We start from the raw sequence: 22,572 nt of genomic DNA on the forward strand, positions 1-22,572 counted from the left end.
GACCGTCACATCATAGATTTCTTTCACTTGTCAGTATCAAAGGCACTCTGCCGTTTATAGGGCTGTTGATTCGTCGACTTTTTTTTTTATTATTATTGTTCTTTAAAAATAACAAATTTGTACTGTGTTGCAATCGTCTTTGGGATTTCCAGCGTTATTCAGAAGCGATATACAAACTGGACGCAGAATGGCAGGTAGGTTAACTCGTATGCGTAAATGTCATGCAGTACGTACTGTACAGTAGCAGAGAGATTGCGTTCTTCCAAAGTCAAACCAGTAAAAATAGAACATGCATATTTCATAGCTCTAAATGTATTAAACATGCTTAGGAAGTCTGGTCTTGAGGACGTGGCATTAAAATAATTATAACATCCAATGTATTCGAACTAGAGCGCATTTTGCATGCCTGAAACTTTTCTTTTTTTCCAAGTTCAGTCACTGACCTGCCAGTGAAATAGTAGTGCAGCATTATCATCTTTTGTCTGACAAACAAAAGAGGGGCAGACAGACTTACAGTGCCACCTTGAGATTCATCTCAAGTATATTTAAAACAAACGCGCATTAATTGGGTGAATGTGGATCGTTGGCTTAAAGCCCACAAAACTGTGACCCACAAAGGGTCACATTTTAATGCAATAGTTAGGAACAAACCGCACACTATCATTCTTTCAAAAGTATCATATATGTATTTAAATACAACGTTTTGGTCAATGACCTTCATCAGGTATATACAAGAGTTCTTTAAATACACATTGTAACATGCACATACACCACAAATCAGTTTTTGACACCCACACCTATTTCCCTACGATTATTGTTTTAAACAGTTTTGAGTCATTTTAAATAACCGTGTTAGTATTTATGTACACTTTTAAACTGATTTTGTACATACTGTGGATCTGCTTTGAGGCAGTGTTGTAACCAGTGTGGTATCCAATTGGGAGGCTTTTAAAGTAGGCTACTGAATGTATGCTGGCTAAAAATATTATAATAATGATTTTTCTTTCGTGAGAAACAATTTAAGTAGATATATGGTCTCTCTCTGCCATGTCTGTCCATCTGTTTCTGGTTTTGTTTCTCTCTAAATCTCTTACGTTCAGAATCTCAGGCATTTGTAACTCTGGCCACCACAGATGCCTACTGCATGGGGAGTTTAGTGGTAGGCAAAAGTCTTCGGAGGCATGGAACGTCAAGAAAGTTGGTTGTGATGGTTTCCCCCAATGTCCCCAAAGATGCAAGGTGAGAGTGACCTCCGTGTCAAACTAAATAATCTTACTTTGCATTTGAAATAACATTAATAACCTAGTTAGGAATGGTCAGTATATTTCTGTTCTTACCAAACGACTTTTAAAAGTGTAATAATTTGTAAATGTGGATTAAAGGCTTCAATATTTCAATATTTTTGTCACATATCTGTCTATCCATGCACATTCTAGGTTGTCTTTGGAGGATGTGTTTGATGAAGTTATCATGGTAGATGTTTTGGACAGTAGAGATAATGCTCGTCTCTCCTGGCTGGGACGTCCTGAATTGGGAGTCACCTTCACGAAGCTCCATTGCTGGACTCTTACCCAGTACAGCAAGTGTGTGTTTCTGGATGCAGACACACTTGTGAGTACTTTGTAGTGAAGAACACATTTTGCTGGCTTTTGTAAGAAACTAAAGTAGGTTATTTAAAGTTGAAGGGAAAGTTGAAAATCCTGTCATCATTCACTCATTCTAAGATTGTTCCAAACCTCTATACATTTCTTTGTTCTGCTAAACACAAAGGAAGATATTTGAAAGAATGCCAGTAACCAAACAGATGTCCTCCCCCTTTGATTCCCATAGTACGTATTTATTTTCCCTACTATGGTAGTAAATGGTGGATGAGGTCTGTTTGGTTACAGGCCTTTGTGTTCAGCAGAATACATTTACACAGGTTCGGAACAACTCGAAGGTGAGTAAATGAAGACAGAATTTTCATTTTTGGGTGAACTATCCCATTTACAACTAGCAGTAAAAGAGTTGGGGAGGGTTTGGCGAACAGGGGCTTAAGACCAGTCCCAGACTAAGACAATTTACACTGATATATCTTAAAAAAGTGTTTTTTCTCACAAAATGCACAGAACGTTTTTTGTAAAGTATGTTTTTTTAAAACAGCTTAAATATCCCAATTGAAGAAGGCCTAGTCCTGGTTTAAGCTAATCTCTGTCCAGGAAACCGCCCCTTCTTGTTCATACATACTGTATATCAAATAAAACCCCAGATAAAAATACACAATGGTGCTGAGTTCCTTCTAAGATGAAATATTGCAGGTCTAGCTTACAGTGCCATCTTACAGCTACTTATTTGAATAGTCCGAAAGTCTGTCTGTTAAGCTTCACTGTTCTGCAGGTACTGTGTAATGTAGATGAGCTGTTTGAGTATGAGGAGTTCTCTGCCGCACCTGATCCAGGCTGGCCTGATTGCTTCAACTCTGGGGTATTTGTGTTCAGGCCTTCCGTAAATACTCACACCAAGCTAGTTGAACACGCTACTCAACATGGCAGCTTTGATGGTGAGTCATGGGTTATTTTAAATTCTGTTCCCTTTGCCTCTGTCTAAACTGGTTGCCATCAAATGATGTTGTAACTGATTTATTGTGTAGCACACAAATTTAAATAACAGAAGCAACAGATAAACATATACTGTATTTATCATGTTTAGGAGGAGACCAGGGTGTTTTAAACACTTTCTTCAGTGACTGGGCTATAAAAGACATCAGCAAGCATTTACCATTTGTGTACAACATCACAGCTAGCGTGCTGTATACGTATCTGCCAGCATTTCATCAGTAAGTTTTCAGGTAACTTTGGGTATATCAGTGTTCCCTGAATATTTATTATAATATACAGCACGCTGATGCTATTTAAAGGGATAGTTCACCCAAAGATCTAAATATTGTTGTTCCAAATCTGTATAAATGTCTTTGTTCTGAAGAATGCTTGTAACCAAACAGTTTTTGGCCACCATACGAAAAATTACTTTATAAATTTCGTTGTTTTGTTGATCACAAAGAATGTATTTTTAAGCATGTAGGAAAGCAAACAGTTCCGAGTCACCTTTGACTACCATTGTAATTCAGCCTACTATGGTATTTAATGGTGGCCAAGAACTGTTTGGTTACAAGCATTCTTCCAAATATCAGAACTCAGAACAAAGCGATCGGAACAAATACATTTATATAGATTTTGAATTTTAGTTTTGGGGGAACTGTCCCTTTAAGTCGTGGTAAAATCGCCAAAAAACATCTGTTTTGTTCAGGTATGGCCACCAAGCTAAAATTGTCCACTTCTTGGGTGGGACAAAGCCCTGGCACTGTTCATATAATCCACAGGGAGCCAATGAGTCATCCCTTGAGAAATCCAACAAGCACATTGAAAAATTTATAAATTTATGGTGGGAAGAATACCACAGTCAAAGCAAGCTACAAGTTAAAAACGACAACAAGAGTGAAGACTTCTCTTTCGTACGCCATGTAAGACAAGACAATTTTACCCATACAGCCTTTATGGGTGGTCCATCTAAGTTATTGACCATTTCTTATCCTCATACTGCATCACACAAGCAAAAAAGCAGCACTGAAGCCTATTGCAGGCAGATGTCGCCCTCTCAACCTGCCCTAGATCTGGCTGTGGATACATTGGCCATCAGCTCATCTCACGGCAAGATATCACCCTCTGAATCTCCCCTAGATCCAACAGTGGATACAGTAGCCATCATCTCATCTCCAAAGCCTTTGGAAATGGTAAGCAGTTTCAAAAGAATCGAGGGCAAGAGAATTGTTATAGCATAAGTGTGAGATTACTTGCTTCCTCTTCCACGGTGTCTGAATCAATTCCACCATGCCCTTAAATGTACTGCACCCTCTGGGTATTTTGGAAAAATGTAGCAACACGCCCAACAGTGACTCACAACAACACAAAGACAATAGAAACCAGTTTGGGTGATTTAAGAAACGAAGATGAAGCGTTTGATCAGTTTACATACAAAAGTTGACTGAATGTATGTCAAAAAAACTCTGATAACCTGCAAAGTATGCAAAGATGGTTACAGATTTGGTTTACATTAGTTACATACAGTGAGTGTTTGACATATTTTATTCAAAAGTCCAAGTGGTGCAAATGGTCATTTTGATAGTTATTGCACACAATGTAGAAATCTGAAAACTGTTAGTCCTTTCACAATAATTTTTCGTCTCTCCTCAGAATATTCCCTTTAATGTTCTGCCTGGTCTTGAGGCTGAGTGGGTCTCTCTCAGCCCTACATCTGAGCAAGAAAGTGAGAAAACAGGCCTAGAGACTGCTGATGACCCAGACACAGCCACTGGAGAAGCTGAATCAAGTGTATGCTTGAAATATTTTCACAATTTTCCAAGAAAAAAGTATTTGGTAGAATTGTTTTTAACTTTCAGAGATAAAACTTATACAGTATGTACAGTAATTTCATATCCTTTCTTTGCTCTAGTCAAAATCTCAAAAGCTCCTCTTATTTTTATACAATCACAATCAAAGTTATTATAATGTATCGATATTATTAGTCTTAAGTGTGTTGGACTTTTTAATATTAGTGTGTATATACTGCTCTCTGTTGGTGACTTATACTGAGGCAACTTTACCTCAATCCCCATTATTAAGCTAATACATTTTTTGTATTTTACAGACCCCAGTTGAAACAGAGGAGGAAAGCCTGGAGCATAAGCGAATGTGGGAGGAAGGTCACATGGATTACATGGGCAAAGACGCCTTTGACAACATCAAGAGGAAACTTGACCGATTCCTTGAATAACTGGGTTTTGTGTTTGTGTGAGACAATGACATGCAACATTTAGCTTTCTTCTGTACTGTATCCTTAAACATCTCAGCTGTTACATTTCACCTGCTAAATACTGTTTCTACCTCTGTAGTATATCGAACATTAGGCCAGATGTATTCAACTCCAGTACTGGGGACATTATCCTGCAGGGTTAAACTCCAATTCTGACCAAGCACAACTAAACAAGCCAATAAAGGTGTTTAGGATTACGTTAAAATGACTGACAAAAGTGTTTAATCGGCACTAAACCTTGCAAGAGAATGATTCTCTAGGATTGGAAGGTGTATAGTCCTTTGTACAGTCCGTTTACAAAAAACATTACTTTGAAAATCATCTTAAGTAAAATTGTCTCATATAAATGTAACTTGATATTAAAACAGATTTCGCAATTCAGTTTCTCTGGTACAACTTTGCTGTATTTAATGCAAGGGGGCCTGCTGTGCAGATTTTATTCTGTTGTTTTATTATTACAAATTAAAATAACATCAGTTGCTTTCAATTATGAGAAAGTGATTCCTTGATAAAATAAACGATTTAAGGGAATAAGATGGCAATAACTGTCATTGTCTTCTTAACAAAAGCTCCATGAACTCATCTGGTGTGCATAAAGGGAGTAAGTAATCTTTGCCTTACGGTAAATTGCTATTTATTTCCACTAGAGGTCAGACTGTGAACATAAATGCAAGATCCACCACTTTACTATTCATAACATCGGGGGAACAATTGTTATACAAGCACATTATCCAGGTTCAGACTACATTTCATTGGATGTTAACACTTGATGATGAGGATATTTTTTTGCGAGAGAACATTAAACACATCAGGCACCACAGATTTGTGGTACGCAAAATTAAAACATACTCAATTTAACTCTGGCCTATGACAGACACATATTTTCAAACACATCCATATTTCAGCATTTGAGACATTTATTACCCTGTGGTCCTCCTGTCCCTTTAATTTGACAGCTCGTTGAACTAGTGCACTATTTATGCTTATGATGCTCAGTCAATTCTAAAGTATGTTCCATTGGATCTCGTGCTGCAAGTGAAATAATCACTTCCACAAGGGCCACCGCATTTGAATGTTATTAATGGCTTGTCTTAAGGGATGAGATGAATATCTCATGAATGTTTCATAGAGAGATTTTTTGGTTGAAGTCAGATCTTAAAGTTATTTTCTATTGCTTCCCATGAAAACATAATTTTCATATATAGATATATATAGCTTTAAAGTTATTCATGAAATGTATATTGTAATAATATATTATATTAGTAATATAATAGATATTGAATAATGAAATGATTGAATCACTTCCAAGCAGAAAGACTTCCAAGCAGAATCTAAACAGTTTATTTTGGGCACATCGAGATTTTACATAGATTATACAATACATAAGCTACCAATTAAAGTGTTTCACACTTTCTTATATATTTTTGCATCACCGTCCCGCACTACCATATCTGGCATTAGAGATTTTTTTCACAAATCTATAAACACTACATCCATCCATTGATACTACACATATTCTCAGTCATCATTCATAATGACTGGTTTGAACTGTTTAGCTAATTGTAACTTGAGTCCCTTTTATGTATTCTTGATTTTAATGATACCTTCTTTGAGATATTTGTCAAGCTGTTCTTGCTTCATTATATTCCGCACCTGCACTGTGTGTGTAATGGTCTGTGCAACACAAAAGCTGAAGTAAACAGTGTTTTCCAGTCAAAACAAGACGTATTTTGAAAACTATTTGAGAAAGAAGAAAAGAGAGATTGTCTAGATATCTTCATCCTGGTTGCTTATGTTTTGGACATTTCTCTTTAAACAACAAGGAATTGAATTAAATAAAGATTTTTTCAGAACGTTAAGTGACTCCGTGTTGTTGGGACATTGCTATGGTCAGAAATTCAGTTTTCAACCGCACCAAACACATAACTGAAGCCTATTAGTTATTCATATGTGATTAATGTTTATTTTCAGTCTAAGCAGTAATGTTCTCCCACCTAAACAATTCGACCAGTTGCAATTTTCTGGACATACTGTCATTCAAAGAACGACTGCCTCACCACACCCAGGGCAGATAAGCGAGTCTGTTTGACTTCAAGATGAAGAGCTTAAGCCTACCGCTTGCTTTTAATTTAGATTGAGATTTTCATCCGAAGCAGGCGGATACTCTTTTAAATATAGAAACCACAAAGAAATCATCATGTCGAAACCCTATTTCTCTAAAACACATTTTCATGACACAGTAATTACTCCCAGAGAGGATATTCTCTTTCAATCACTCTCTGCACAACATATTTGCTTCTGATTTCTTACTCGTTTCTCAAAACCACTGAAGGATATTGTTTCTTATTAGTTTAAAAGTCCAAAAACTTTACACATGTGAGATGTTTGACTTAAGTTCCATGTTATATTTGATGGTATTATAGACAATATCAGACTTTGTGCCACGATTGTGTCATTACTCACGAGGCCTCACCTAAAACTTTTCAAAGTCCTCTTTATTAAAAAGTATGCAAAATAGAAATACATTAGTATTTAGAAATACAAAATAATTTATAAGTATTATAGTTGAATACGAAAATGAACAAAAATAAATCTTAGATACACAAAAACACTGTGTGAAAGCAGATGGTAATCCAATTGTCTAATGTAGATAAAAACTCTTGTCATGTAGTTACAGATGAAATTTAATTTATTGAATGATCTGTATGCATGAAGTATGATTAATAATATCCCCGAAAAACATCTAAAGTGTGAAAATGTAATTTAGATGTTTCTTCATGGCTACAAATATATATATATATATATATATATATATATATATATATATATTTAATCCTTTTTAATCTATACATTTAGACACAATGGCCCGGTTTCACCGACAAGGTTTAGCTTAAGCCAGGGCTATGGCTTAGTGAAATTATGATATTTAAGTCGCTTTTATTAAAATGCTTTTATAAAAATATTATTGGTGTGTATCTTGAGACAAAACAATGATAACAACATATTTTAAAATATATCAGTGCAATTTATTTTCGGTTAAGACTAGCCTTAAGCCTTGTCTGTGAAAGTGGGCAAAACTGTCATTGTCAAACAGTGAAAACAGAAAGATGCCTTATAATATCAGTAGGTTGGTTATATTACATAGATGTGATACCAAGCTGAAGGAAAATAGTAAAGGTGTAGATGCAAAATTGCTTATTCTTAGGAACCCATCATTAATTAATGGGGCTGATTTCATTTCACATTGATATATTATCAAGCTGAGTAACAGTTCAATGTCGCAGTTCCTTGGGCATACGAAGAGAAGACATCCTTTCCTTTTAGTACACATAAAGGTATGTACCTTTTGAGTCAACCCCTATGACATTTCTGGCCGTACATCTGTATAATCCAGCATCTTTTGCTGTGGGATTCTGGATGATTAAGGAGCCCTGAGGATGAAGGTACTTGTTCCCAAACAGACGTGGCTGAGAGCCGACAACAAGCCGTGTTCTTTCTGGGGTCTCCCATGCCACTTCTGCTTTGGGTATACCTGCTGCTACACAGTTAAGCTGTACTGCTACTCCTCCTCTGGCATAGGTGGAAGGAGCTGGCCCACTAGTGATACGGGGCGCATATGCAATGATGATGACTGGAACAGTGAGCAGGGAGCTTCCATATTCATTTGAGGTCCTGCAGGTGTAGGAGCCTCTGTCATGGACAGAGGCTTGCTGGATGGAGAGCGTTCCATTGGGAAGAATGGCATAACGACCAGCTTTTTGAGGACGGTTTAAGACGATCCCACTCGGCAGAGTCCAGGTGAGATGGACTGAGTTGATGTTTGACAAGCAGTGCAGCTGTAAATTCTCCCCATTAATGACACTGATAGGTGAGTTATACCTGTTATTGATTTCTGGCTTGTGTCCTGGCATCAGTGCAACAGTTCTTTCAACCAGTCCACCTGCATTTCGTCCCAAACATCGATATGTGCCTGCCTCTGACAGAGCGGGGTTACTGATAATCAAAGTCCCATCAGACTTGTGAAAGAATTTATTGAATTTTGCACCGCTCAATAATGGGGAGCCATTTGGAAGAATCCAAGTCAACTGTGGAGCCGGGAAGCCTTCAACTGAACAGTTTAGGTTAATGGTCCTGCCCACAGTCAAAGAGAGTGACTCCGTTTTGGGACTTCTAAGTTTTGGCTTCTCTAAAGTGTCTGTTACATCAAGATGAACATTAAGTCTTGTCTCACCTCCCTCATTACGAGCAATACATGCTAATTGGCCTGAATCTGACATTCTCACCGAACGGATATCCAATGTGCCATTGCGATGTACTGTCATTCGACTACCATAATATGGTGCCGGGAGTACAACGTTCTCTGGAAGAACCCACATGACACGTGGAATGGGGGTACCAGTGGTCTCACAGTCAATCAGTTTACGCTGATCTCTAACAGTAGACACTCTCAACGAATTTGAGGTGCCTCTAAGGCCATTTACAGCAGGGGGAGAGACAAGGATTTCTACTCTCATCACTTTTCGATCCTGCCCTGCACTGTTTCTTGCCAGACATATATAATTTCCACCATCAAATCGCTGAACCTTCTGAATGACTAGAGTTCCATTGTTATGTATGATATACTTGTCTGAAGCTGAAGCGATAGCTCTGTTAGTGGGCGAAAACCACAATATCAGAGGCGTTGGATCACCAGTGGCACTGCAATTGAGAGAGACAGATTCTCCGTAAAGAACCCTGACGACATCATGTGTCTTGTTCTCAATCACTGGAACAGCTGAAACTACTTTGACATGCACTTTCATCTCATCTTTTCCAACCTGGTTCTCAGCATAACAAGTATAGTCGCCTTCTTCATGCATCCCAACCTCATTAAAGAAGAGGGTTCCATTGTCAAAAACAACATACCTGCGACTTCGACTCCCAATGTTACGCTCAGACTTTATGACACTGTTGATCATTGTACCATCAGGCAATGCCCACTGGATTTTAGGGTTGGGTGATCCAGAGGCCACACAGTCAACCTTTAGGTGACCTCCATACATTACCTTCTTATCAGCCTCTGTTTTCTGTTCTATTTTGGCAGGTTTTGTCAGGACACTGACCTTAAAAGACATAAAATCATCACCGATTTTGTTGCGGGCAACACAGAGGTATTCACCGCCATCTTTTTCTGTCACAGAAACGACTGATAGTGTACCATTGGATGACACTTTGATCTTTGGGTCATAGCTGAAATACAAAAGAAATAGAGACAATGAAAATCGAAACATTTTTATATAGCATAAAAAGTACCTGTATATAAACAAAAGCACAATTGAATACAGAGAGAAAGCAAGAGAAAGAAGAGAAAGTTAGGTATGTGCACATTTACTTCACATTTTATAAACCTGTATGTACTTTCCTGCAAAGCAAATGTTCCTCAGGGAAGTGTTTATATTACCTGTAGTGGGCATCCACAAGCTTTTTTAAAGGAGTTCTCCAGATGATCCTGGGTTCTGGATTCCCTGATGCAATACAGTCCAGGTGCAATCTGCCTCCATAGACCACATCTGTTTTTTGAGATGATGAAAACGTAATCCTGGCCCTGGACGACTTTATGGATTTCCTTACAGTCAGAATAATAGTCCTCTCTGCAGTGCCAACTACATTAGAGACAGAACATTCATACCTCCCTGTATCTGTCAAAACAAGACTACGAACAAACAAAGTTCCATTTGGGAAGACAAACAAGTTACGCCCATTAATAAACTGTGAGGGATGGAGTTGCATGCCATCCGGGGTGGTCCAGGCAATGGAAGGGTGAGGGGCACCCATGGCAGTGCAATTCATGAAGGCAGTGCTTCCCTCTGAAAGACTTACATTCTCTTGTCTTGGCTGTTCAATAATGGGTGGCAAAGCGGCAACCGTCAGACGAACAGATATTGTATCAGCACCAAGTTCATTGCTAGAAATGCATTTATAGATTCCCCGATCTGTGTGACTTGCAGATTTGATGTAAAGCGTGCCATTGGGTGAGACCGAGACCCTCTTACCAGATATGCCATTAGAAGGCACACCAGAATGCACCACTGCCCTGTCAGGTTGGACCCAGGTGATCCGAGGTTTAGGGTTCCCTTGGGACTGACACATCACCTCTACAGTTTCACCAAGGTATGCTGTGGCTTCCCTGTAGCGAGGATGCAGCACCCTGGGGTGTTCAGCTTCAACAATTAAATTAACCACAATCTTGTCCTCTCCATTTTGATTTTGGACACTGCAGAGGTAGTGCCCTTGGTCCAGAGGAAGTACATTATGGATAACAAGCGTACCATTAGAGTGGACCTGTAATCTCTGGACCCTGGTATTTTGTGCAATACTAGCTCCTGCAGGGAAGCACAGAAGCACATTTTATAGGAACAAATCATCTAAGACAGATCAAATTAGATATCAAATTAAGAATGGTATAGGTTATGATTTCAACAGAAACATTTCTACATAAATGTACATATGAAACAGAAATATTTGTAATAAATTTACACTTTTTGTCTATAATGTATATAAGATTATCAATACCTTGTACATTTTTGTATAAATTATGTAATATAGTAATAAATAAATAATGAAATAAAATGATAAAGACTTACCAGTAGAAACTTTAGTCCAGGATAGAAAAGGACTGGGCTTTCCCACAGCTACACATGGCAAATAGGCATCAGTCCCAGCTTGTGCTGTTACAAATCTAATGTCTGTGCTGGTGATGTGAGGTCTGCCTCTTCCTTCAGGCACTGCTGTTGGTCTTTGCTGAGCCCCTCTTGATGTGGTGTGATATATTGGAAAGGTGCCACCTGACCTCCCAGGGATTCTTTGCTGTGATGGGGATGTTGTTGATGATTGTGGTGGAATTGTGGATGCTTTTGAAGTTGTCTTTTTGGGGGTATTAATCTTTAATCCTCGAGATGTTGTGTCCTCTGAGATATGGGCTAATTGATGAGGGAATTGAGTGAATGGAGGTGTTGTTTTACTGTATGTTTCACTAAGTTCTACCTTAGGAATGGTTTCCTGGCCAGAGGTTAAAATTCTCTCATGACTGTCAAGAATGTGTTTAACATTTTCCCGGTGTCCAATCCTGCTTGCAGAAGTGGGTTTATTGGGACGAACCATTTGTGTATGTACTGTAGGGGGCATTACGGTTGTTTCTGATGTTGTTGTTTTGGTAAGTACAATTCCTTTAGTAACATTTGATTGACTCCAATGATTTCTAGACAGAAACACAGAATCTTCTCTGTAAATGTTGCCAGCTGTAACTCTGTGTGGTTTTGTGGTTAATATGGGAGAGGTTTTGGGTCTGTCTGTGGTAATCTCTGAACTCTGATGAGCCCCCTCAAAAATGACTGCTGCCATTGAACCACCAGGGGTTTCAGTGTGATGTTTGACTGTGTCATTCTGAGTACTCAGGGAAGATGAAGAGAATGGCCTCAATGTAAACATCGCTTTGGATGACAGTACATTTTTAGTATCTGTGGGTTTATATCGGTTGTTTGTTTTATCTGAACTTGCACCTGGTGTGTCTTCGGGATGTGTATAAGAGTTCTCAAGGGAGTGGTCTGGTGTTGGGCTCGAATCTGGTGTAATAATTTCCTGTTGTGTCTCTTCAGATGTTTTAGCTGCAGGGGTATGGGTGCTTGTAAACCACTCATGAATGCCTGCCTTCAGTGAAGGCAAGGTAGAATTTTCTTCTTTGTGCATAGCTGTTTTTATTTCTCTTCCAAAACTAATGGATGTTGATGGAAACACTGGAACAGGCGTGGTGGTTTTGAGTTTTTGAGCTGGCGTTGCATCATCTAAATGTCTATCTTTTGTTACAGTTGCTCTTTCTTGGGGTAACGATTGATGGGTTTGGTGATTCCTGTCACTATATAAAGGATCTGTGTTTTCTTCATGAGTCATTTTGCCTGGTGACTGTACTTGGATGTCGTTTAACGGAACAGTAGTATTCATCTTGGCTTTTGCATTTTTGGCCCATGGAGATGTATCTATTTTAGATTCAGAGGAGGCAGTTGTCTTAGTAACGACTGAAAACCCTTTCATGACCTCAGCAATTGAAGCAGAAATGGGCTGTGGGGTTGCATTTGTGACATTTACAGATGATTTAAATCTGTTTGTCTTAGTTCTAATTCTATTAGGCTTTTTACGTCTTCCACCAGCCCTCCTCCGCGAACTGGATGAGTTCCTAGCAAGTGAGTCACGTGAAGCAGAAAGCGAATTCGAGAAGGTTGCTTTATTATCTCCTGACGCAGGTTTGGTGGTTGGTGTCACAGTAGTTAGCAGTGGAATTTCTGAGACATTGGGTTTCTGGTGAGTCGTATGCTTTTGTAGGGTCTGTGTTCCTTGCCTAACTGTAGTTAAGATCTCAGTAAATAACTTGGCATCACCATGTGTTCCCGCACTTTGTTCAGTATGTGTCTTTGCAGTGGTTAGTGGTAAGCTATGATCAGTCCTTCCTCGATCAACCTCTACCACATGCTCATGGCTTTTTGAAACACTATATTCATCACTGTAATTTTCAACATCAGGATTTAGAATTGCTTCATTTACACTGCCACTACCCATCAAGTGGTTTTCCTGTAAATGATTTCCATGTGATTTTGTATTCCATGCAGTACTCGTTTCAATCCTGTTTGCAACCTCTAAAGCTCTGACAGTAAAATAACTAAACTGTGGACCAACTGTAGGCTGTGCTATAAATGTGTGTGCTGTAAACAAATTTGAATTTGAATCAGATTCTGGTGCAGCTATCTGGTATATAACTTGTCTCTGGTTCTCAGAATCAAGAGGTTTTATATCCAGGTTGTACTCAGTAGTCGGAATAGGCATCCGTGCCGTTGTGATTGTGTACAACATTTCTTCTGGTATTCTTGCTGTTGCACTTTCTGCAAACAATCCTCCAATTTTGTTTGTAATACCTGACTGCTTTGTGTAGGCAGTCACTGACTCCTGTTTTCTGTTTGTACTGGTTTGAACAGAGTTTACAGTAGTTGTTTTTGGACTAGTTCCACCATTGCGAACTTTTGCCAAAATGCTAGCCCAGCGTTTTGGGTCTATTTGGTTGTTTGACACACTATTTCTCCTTTTCGATTCTACAGTATTAACCCTGTCCACTCCTGTTGTACCTAATCTCCTCCTTGGAATAGCAGGGCGTCTCCAGGAATTCCTGGATGGATGGCCACTCCTTACGCCCATATTTGGGACCCTCTTTCGAATGGGTAAATCCACACGCCGAGGAAGGGTTTTCTGCAAAAGCTCTTCCGGCTCATTATCTCCAGATGACTCTACATTGTTAGACATAAGAACCTTTATTTGGGTTGAAACCCCCTCAGCAGGTTGAGGCCCTCTGAAGTACTTCCTTAAGGGAATAATACCTGGTGGTCTTGTTATTATCACTTTTGTCACCAAAGTATCCATCCCATGCTGGTTTCCTGCTACACACTTATAGTATCCACTGTCTAAAAGCTGACTGTGTCTAATGCTCAGAGTCCCATTTAAAGCCACAAGTGTCCTGGAATCATTTAACCACTTGTTTACAATGCTGCCATCGGGACGAATCCAGTGTATATCAGCATCTGGGGACCCAGTAGCAACACATGGAAGAGAAACAGGTCCACCTGCAAATCCTGAAATTGGCTGTGTTACTCCTTCCCCTCCAGGAGGTGGGCTGGAAGATTCTTCCACTATTAAGCGTAGAGGTAGGACACTAAGATCCTTTGAAATGTGTGCAATACAATAGTATACTCCTGAATCAGAATGATCCACAGATTTTATTTCAAGCAGGCCAGAACTTGATGCTGAAAACCTGTTATCGCCACTGCTATAAGGTGTTTTTAATGTTGACCCATCAGGAAGCATCCATTTTACTGTATGGTTACCTGAGCTATGTATAGAACAGCTCATCTCAACAGGACTTCCCACCACAGCCACCTGCAATGTTCTAGTATAATTTTTGGATTCAATAAAAACCCATTCCCTTTTCTGCTCTCTTATATATTCAGGCTCCACAATTTCAGTAATATGGGAGCTGAGAATAAGTCTAACAATTTTACTGGTAGACTGAAGCCTATTTAGCTGGAGGTCCATTGATGACTGCATTAACCATTGTGGCTCAGCAGCTATATTCGCTTTCACGCCTGTATAATAAAGAGCATCCCTTTCAATATCTTGCCGATATCTGTAGCTAATGTAAGGATCCTTGTTTAGCATAATCTCCCTCTGAAGGTGGGCCGGGACATCGCTGTAATATGCAATCAATCTCCACAACTTCTCATAGCTCGACCTGTCAATGGGACACTTTAAATCTAATGTCAGAGTCACGTTTGCTGATATTTGATGTTGGTTGACATAGGTCCAGCTTATGTTAGTCAGCTCTTTGGGCTCAGTTACAAGGCAGTACAGGTCTACTTGATGTCCATGCTCATCGGACAGACCCAGGGAAATGTTGCCAAGGGGTTGAAGAAATTCATCTGTTGTCAGGAGATCACTTTCTGTGTCCTCTGTGGAAATAGATTTGATGTTTGGAGTGCTGGCAATAGGGCTATTGCATGTGGGGTTCTCTAACTCCTTGAGGTGTTTCTTCTCAAGGAGCTTTGGAGATGAACACATAGGGCATAGCTGGCCTTCGGGATAGGCTTTGTCCTTTTTACATTTCAACACACCTTGAGAGGGAAAAAAGGAGTATATAAAAATATATTATCATGAAAACAAAGACTTTTGCACAGTGCAATCACTTATTATAATGACTATTACTGTATTAAAAAATGATATGGTAAAAATTATATAAGGTTATTAGAACATGTTATTTGTTATAGAACAATAAATACCTGGTGAATTTTTATTCCACTCTTTGAACCATTTCATGCGACAGTCACAAGTCAAAGGGTTCCCGTGCAGGAACAAGTTTTCCAGGTAGGGCATGCCTGCAAGCATTCTCTGTGACAGTGTAGTCAGCAAATTATCCGAAAGGTGCAACTGCTTCAGGGTGGACACTGAGAAGTGTCCAAGAATGGAGAATGTGGAGAAAGTTGCTGAATGAATCTGCTGAAGCAGGTTGCCCTCCAGCTGTAGTATTCGAAGAGAGGTGAGACCTTGAAAAGCATCCGGATGGATAAACTCAAGTCTGTTGTGATCCAGTTGCAATCTAGTAAGACTCCTGAGTCCCATAAGGTTTCCTCTGCTAAGTACCTTCAGTTTATTATAGCTTAATTTCAGCATCTAAGAAAAAGGAAGCGTTTAACTGGATATGTTACTTTTATTTGTATTAACATTTTGAATAAAAATCTTTCATTGCAAATGATCCACCGTACAATCAATACAGTGAGGGACATTGCAAGCAATAATGTTGACAGCACCTGAAGGGCAATGAGGTCCCGAAATGTTCCATTGGGAATTTGATGCACATCATTCCCATGCATCAAAAGAAGCTCGAGTTTTCGTAGTCCAGCAAAAGAGCCATATGTTACCCTACTTATAGTATTGAACCTGAGCACAAAAGGGGGAGGGGGGATTATTATATTATAAATATCATATAACAACGATAAATATATATTTCAATGTGGATTTAAATCCTGCGTGGAATTCTAAATAAATCCTAGACATTTGTGCATAGTTCATAGGCTATCAAAGGTCATCTGTAAAATTTTGTACTAAAGATATTCCTACTTGAATCCCTAATGCCCAACCGATAAATAAATTCCTATGCAAGTTTCAACTTTGTCCAAGATGCGTAAGATTTTAAAACTAGAAATTAACTTATTCTGATGATAATATTAACATGTCACTATCTTACCCTAAATTCATTCGCTCCACCTGTTTGGGCACGCCAGCTGGCACGGTAAGTAAAGAGCGGAACGTGCAGTGCACTTCTGCGGGCTGCTGGCATGTACACGGCCGCGGGCAACACCGCACCGCTACCTGCAGTGCTCCTATGACCAGCATCATGAGAACCCGAACATATAACTTGGCCATCTTCAGCTCTGCTCCAATCGCCCTAAAAGCAGCAGCAGGATACCGCAAAAAAAGTGTTCAAATAAAGTTACATGCAAGCAAAACACGAACACAGTAAAAGAGCACTGCGAGGCAATACTTTCCTATTCAAGTATGCGATAAGCATTTGGTATAAATATTGTGATCACGATTGTTCTACCCGCAATAAAAATACATCAAAGCCTGAACGCTCGTGCAATATTGAAGTCATATTTTATTAAACAGTCATTCATATAATAAAGCAAACCTTATGTTATCTTCGTTAACAGGAGATTATCCCAACTACAATCCAACATGATTTTGGTCTACAGCACCTCTCAGAATGTCATCTCCAGAGGTAATGGTGTGATAGTCCATCAGACAGCAACGTAGCTGGTGATAAAAGAAAGAAAACGAGTTTTCATTCAAAAAAGTGTTTATTTCCCGTCGGGGAAGATTATTCCGTTTGTTTGTATTGTGATGAGGGGTACCGTCCAAACAATGTAAATAAAGTGCTACAGGTAAGATCTTGGAATGGCAGAACGCGTCTAAAAGGTTCCCGCTGTCCAGCTGCGCGTTTTGTTAGGAAACGTGAGAGTGGGACTGCCAAATTGCTCTCGTGCACGAGTGCGTGCGTCTGCTCACAGTGCGCAGGACTGGGGGGAGTAACCGACGCGAGCCCTTCACACGCTTTCCTGAAAACGAGGAGTTGCAGAAACTCAAGAAGAAAGGTCAGGAAGATACCGCAACAGCGTATTGATGCTAAATCAAAGCGAATGAATGCTTGGCCAATGTCTACCAAATGCGCACAGTGTTGCTTATAGCTTACACAGAGGGAGGGATATCTGCATTTTCCATGACACGCTTTATGGACTCTATTACAACAGTAGGGTTCAAAGCCTGGCTTTCTCCTCTTAGACCCTGTGTACCACACAAACACACACATAAATCATACGAGCGTATTCTAACCTGACATGTGAAGTCCCCAGGTTCACCCTGAAGCTTTCGGAGAAGAAAAGCTCCTGTCCATGTTGTTGACCACTTGGGAGATTCTGTACATCACGTTTTATCAAGTGGACAGCACACCTGTTGAAAAAAGACTTCAGGTCTCTTCACTGTAGCCTTCACAGACTGTGAACGTGAGAAAAATAGACTGCAAACAGAAATGTTACAGTTCTTTGTACACTTCTCATTTATCACATAAACATCAACGTTATTTTCAAATGGGAGATGTTCTTTACAGATTTTTAAATAACATTTGAATAACATATTATAATTACAATAACCTAAATGTAACTGTATATATTACAAAACAAAAATTAAAGGAGAAATTATTATCTTGAATTGATTCAAATTGTTTATTATGTCACATCAATGTTAGGATTACAATCTAAAGCTAAATACAAAATATAACAAGCCAAAAGACATTAAATAGAGAATATTTTTAACACTTACAAGACAAAGGTAACAAAATGATTTGTGATGATTGACATACAAGTACATTCTTCAAATCTTCAAAGAGCATGCTCAGCTCAATTCTATTTTAAAGGACTGCTTGTAAATGAGGAAATATACAGTCCCAAATCGCAATGTCCAATTCTGAGCGGCTGAAAACTTTACTTACGCACATGAAAAAGGAAAATGAGTACAAATGTGGAGATTCATTGCAAAGGTGCAAAGGTCAACAACATACTAGAGTAATGCTTAATGGTCTTTGACATGGTTATGTGGTCAGATGATGAACTAAAATATGCACCTGGGACAAATTTTTGCATTCCCCGTTTACCTTTGAGACCCTAACATGTTGCAATCTACTATGCTAAATTAAGCAGCGTAATGACTAAAATGTTAATGTTATTTCGTTTAAAAGCAGAACTTTTACAAAAATTCTTATTAAATAAAATAATTCAATAAGAATTGTACTGATCCACTGACATGCATGTATTCACCCAAAAGTGGTAATATATTTTATTAGAAACCCTTGAAATGAAACACTTTTTATATAAATATATTTCTTTAATGAGCCTAGAGACATAAAGCAGCTCTATATGGTCTAGCCAGTTTAGTATAGCTCATACAACTATTGTCAATGGTCGTAGTGTTGATGAGCATATGTGCCAACATCTATGTGATTAACTTTAAAGGTTTGTTTACGATAATTGTAATGACTGCAGTTAAATGCAGTCTAAAAGCCAATGTCTGAGAAGCGATGAATAACAACATTTGATAACAAAAAGCATGAGGTCATAACATGGGGGGTAAAAGGTGTTTAAAATACATGGCTATAATTTCGAAATATCATTAAATGCTGCAGAAACACTTTGACAACATCCCCGTATTGAACTGACAATATTTTGGTATAGTGGGAGGGATTAAGGTTGCACCGGTTTTCCGCTGTTTTGAAAACGAATGTAACTACCATTTAACAATGAAGCTTTGCAGGCCCCGTCCACCTGGTTAGCACATGTGGTTCCTGAACTTTCCCCTGACAGGGAAATGACCGAAAGTCATGCACATCTCTTTACAAATACCATTCAGGTGTAGTAAAAGCATTGCTTTTGTCAGTTAAGATATTTATGTTATACAGCATCAGACAAGACTTAAAGTGCTGATTCATGTGTATACATTTAACATCATAGACTACACCGGTGGCAACTGTTAAATAGTACACCTGCTTCCTTTTACCTCAGTGTTTTACAACATTTTACCAGCTGTATACCTTTTTTCTATTCTTTTTTTGGTCCTCTTTAGGCCCTATAATCTGTTGTTCATTTCCCCCTGTATTAATGAAACAGTAGCAGACTCATATTTATGCTGGTCCTGGATCGGCCTTCAATTGAAAGGGGAAGTCTTCTTTTCCACATCATTTGACCATCTGGTCCACGACTGACCTGCAGAATACAACTCAGCAATAATAAACAACATTTCCTAGACAATGAAGCCCTGTTTATTTTCATTGGTGGTCTGACCACATATGTTAGAAGGAGAATGACAGGAAGACAAACGATCTTAAAAGGATAAAGTAGCTATGATTAACGGTGTCATAAATTCCAATAGTGGAACGTATCACATAGCACACTAAATAGACTTTATGAATTATGAGTTAATGAATCATCCCATCATAGATTATTATTATCATGCCTCCTAAATTATTCTCAACCTTACCTCAACCGCAGTGATGGACATTTAAAGGGCACATAGAAGAGAGGAAAAAGTTGAAGGCAAGCACTGACAAGACAGATATGTGCCTTGTTGTTCAGTCTCTGCTGTATTTGCTCTTGACATTTACTGTGGAACACAGAACATGATTTTCAGCGCGTCTGTATCAAAGCGTAGCACGCAGGTTTATAGGCCATTTTGCTGAATCCTCACATAGGTTTGTCTTGCCGTTGTAGATCCCCAGGGCCTCCACATAGACAGAACTGTATAATAAACAGCCTCTCAACCTGCTGTGTGCAGCTGCTATTACAAAGAGTGGAAAACCTATACATGTCTTATTCTGGAGCCTTACCTTTAGACTGTGAGCAATTCGTCAGAAGCAAATCGTGTTATTTTTGTGCTACTAGCAACAGAATTGCAAAAATAAGGATTTCTATATACTTCCCCTTCTGTTATTGGTACGCCCCAAACTCACACAGCTGGCAAACGTAAACAAACAGAGCAATGTTTTGAAAGCTCCACAGAGCCACTCCGTTTACACATTTCAAAAAGGTATTGTTTTATTTGAAAACTAAAACAAATCAGAAAACCTTACATTTTCACTGCTTTTCTAAATAAATTAAAATATTTATAAATGATTTAAGCCAAACGAGAATTTCATTGGTTAAGAATTTCAGCTCTTTAAAGAGGTCTTACTCCATTTTTACAATCTCCTGACATTTAAACCACCTTCAGTATACCCAAACTACCCCAAAATATAAATGAGTTTAGAAAAGGATGTTAAAAAGCATTCTATTATTATTTAGTACTGTACCAATGCTCATCCATTCTTACCAAAGAACAGCTTCCTGCAGCAGCCACTGTAAATCACATGCTGTCATCTGCAACACAACACCTGGCTTGGATTATTGTGATATGAAAAGTCCGTAAATGAAAGAACAGTATGTTATACGGAGAAATCATGGCAGGGGTATGTGGAAACTTCTTCATATAAGAAAGAAACCCTAAACCAAACATGTCTTGACACATTCGTTTTTTACAGGTTTCAAACTAAAGGGTATCAAAGAGTCACAGAAATGTTCTAGCCAGTCCCATCCAGGTTTTTGGGAGTTTGTGTCCTCTAGGAAGATTTTCCAGTCTCTAGAGAGGAAGGCATATTCTGATTAATGAAGATAACAATTTAATGAAGTCCATCTGAGGAATGGCACTTCGATAAATACCTTCTTTCAATTTTGTCGCACGTACTGTAGCAAAGAGTAGCAAACAGAAACCAAAGCTCAATTTGGAGGAGAAAGATGTGAAAAGCAACTTTTTGTGGTAGCACTGGGGAAAAATGTAGGTGATGTACTGTAAATGTTAAGCCTTGGATAACTTTTCAGGTGAATAAGATCATATAAATCAGGATTATCCCAGAAACCCCAGATTAGACAGCGTAACATATTTTCAACATGTCTGGCGCCGATCACAAACAGATGCTAAGCACAAAAAGGAAATTTCTACTGTATGTACAGGATTATAAAACAGCTACCTGTAACAACAGTAATGACTAAAACACAAAACTGCTCACATAATGAACTCAACAGCTGTGCAACACATTCAAAGAATGCCTTTCAAAAGCATTCACGTCCAAAAACAATGAACAATTGTCTATAGCTGTCCTACCCTGCGCTTCCAATTAGATTCCTGAGACATCGTTCCTAGACAAACAAAACGAAAACGAACCTTAATCTGAATCACTGCACCACGGAATGAAATGATGGCCCAACGGGCATTTAACGTTGCAAAATGGAAATATTCGTACACTTTTGACTGAAATACTTTGGAAACAACTTTGTCACAGCTAGGGTGTACCGGTTATGGTCTACTAACACATTAGTGTTCAAAATATTCATTCAAGAATACAAGTTTAGATCTATCTTTCCCTAGTGAATGAACACCACAGCCCCCTTGTTTAAATGTGCATTGTAAAATGCAGAATGTGTCCTGAGAGGACAAGGACTTGTCAAGAAGTAGCTTAGAGCAATAGCCGAGAGCATTGGTTTTAAACAGATGTACATCTAAACCAATCCACATGTACTCTTTTGAAGGAATGTAGTGAAAGGCTAGAGAGTGTAAAAAAAGGATTTTAAGTTGACCTCAGAGGAGAAGAGATCCTGACAGGATCCACACAGAGCTGAGGGAGGTGCTCCAATGAGAGACTTATTCAATTACAAAGCTTGTTGTAAGAGTTTCATTGCTTCATTGGTGTAGATCAAATGATGACATTAAAACGATTCGATTTAACGTATATATGCGGTAAGTGTGTTTCTACACTATACTGTAGCCTACACTGAGAATCAATGACTCCTCTGGAATCAGCATCGTCCTGTTATGTCTCTGGAATGAGATTAATGTAATGTCTGTTTTATGAGGAGGAAAGCAAGAAACATTTTTTGCAGTCCTTTTCTATATTTTTTCGGCATTTCCAAAAATAAACTGTAAAAGAAACATCCTTACCAAAAACGATTTTGTAAATTAGCTTATTCCTTTAATTAAAAAATAAATTAAACCCAGACAAATTCTGTAAACTATTTT

At 38.7% G+C, this 22,572-nt stretch overlaps 2 protein-coding genes across 4 annotated transcripts; one reads left to right on the forward strand and one right to left on the reverse strand.

Annotated features, from left to right (window-relative positions):
- Positions 1-4: 4 nt before the first annotated feature.
- Positions 5-5,388, forward strand: gyg2 (glycogenin 2). 3 transcript variants are annotated; one of them, XM_079461989.1, is made up of 9 exons: positions 8-194; positions 1,101-1,239; positions 1,437-1,611; positions 2,377-2,539; positions 2,689-2,815; positions 3,286-3,499; positions 3,590-3,769; positions 4,230-4,367; positions 4,684-5,228. In XM_079461989.1, the coding sequence occupies exons 1-9, from the start codon at positions 188-190 to the stop codon at positions 4,807-4,809; spliced, it is 1,269 nt and encodes a 422-aa protein (XP_079318115.1). In that variant the 5' UTR covers positions 8-187; the 3' UTR covers positions 4,810-5,228. The 3 variants fall into 3 exon arrangements, with proteins under 3 accessions (XP_079318113.1, XP_079318115.1, XP_079318114.1); XM_079461987.1 differs by having other exon boundaries at positions 5-194; positions 3,286-3,769; positions 4,684-5,388; XM_079461988.1 differs by having other exon boundaries at positions 10-194; positions 1,134-1,239; positions 3,286-3,769; positions 4,684-5,388.
- Positions 5,389-7,823: 2,435 nt separating this feature from the next.
- mxra5a (matrix-remodelling associated 5a) lies at positions 7,824-17,170 on the reverse strand. The gene is made up of 7 exons (XM_079461530.1): positions 17,108-17,170; positions 16,664-16,864; positions 16,227-16,356; positions 15,699-16,089; positions 11,472-15,533; positions 10,289-11,210; positions 7,824-10,077 (listed from the first exon to the last, which is right to left on the reverse strand). The coding sequence occupies exons 2-7, from the start codon at positions 16,840-16,842 to the stop codon at positions 8,169-8,171; spliced, it is 7,593 nt and encodes a 2,530-aa protein (XP_079317656.1). The 5' UTR covers positions 16,843-16,864; positions 17,108-17,170; the 3' UTR covers positions 7,824-8,168.
- Positions 17,171-22,572: the final 5,402 nt, after the last annotated feature.

The sequence above is a fragment of the Barbatula barbatula genome (genome assembly GCF_947034865.1).
Source record: "Barbatula barbatula genome assembly, chromosome: 8".
Taxonomy (NCBI): domain Eukaryota; kingdom Metazoa; phylum Chordata; class Actinopteri; order Cypriniformes; family Nemacheilidae; genus Barbatula; species Barbatula barbatula.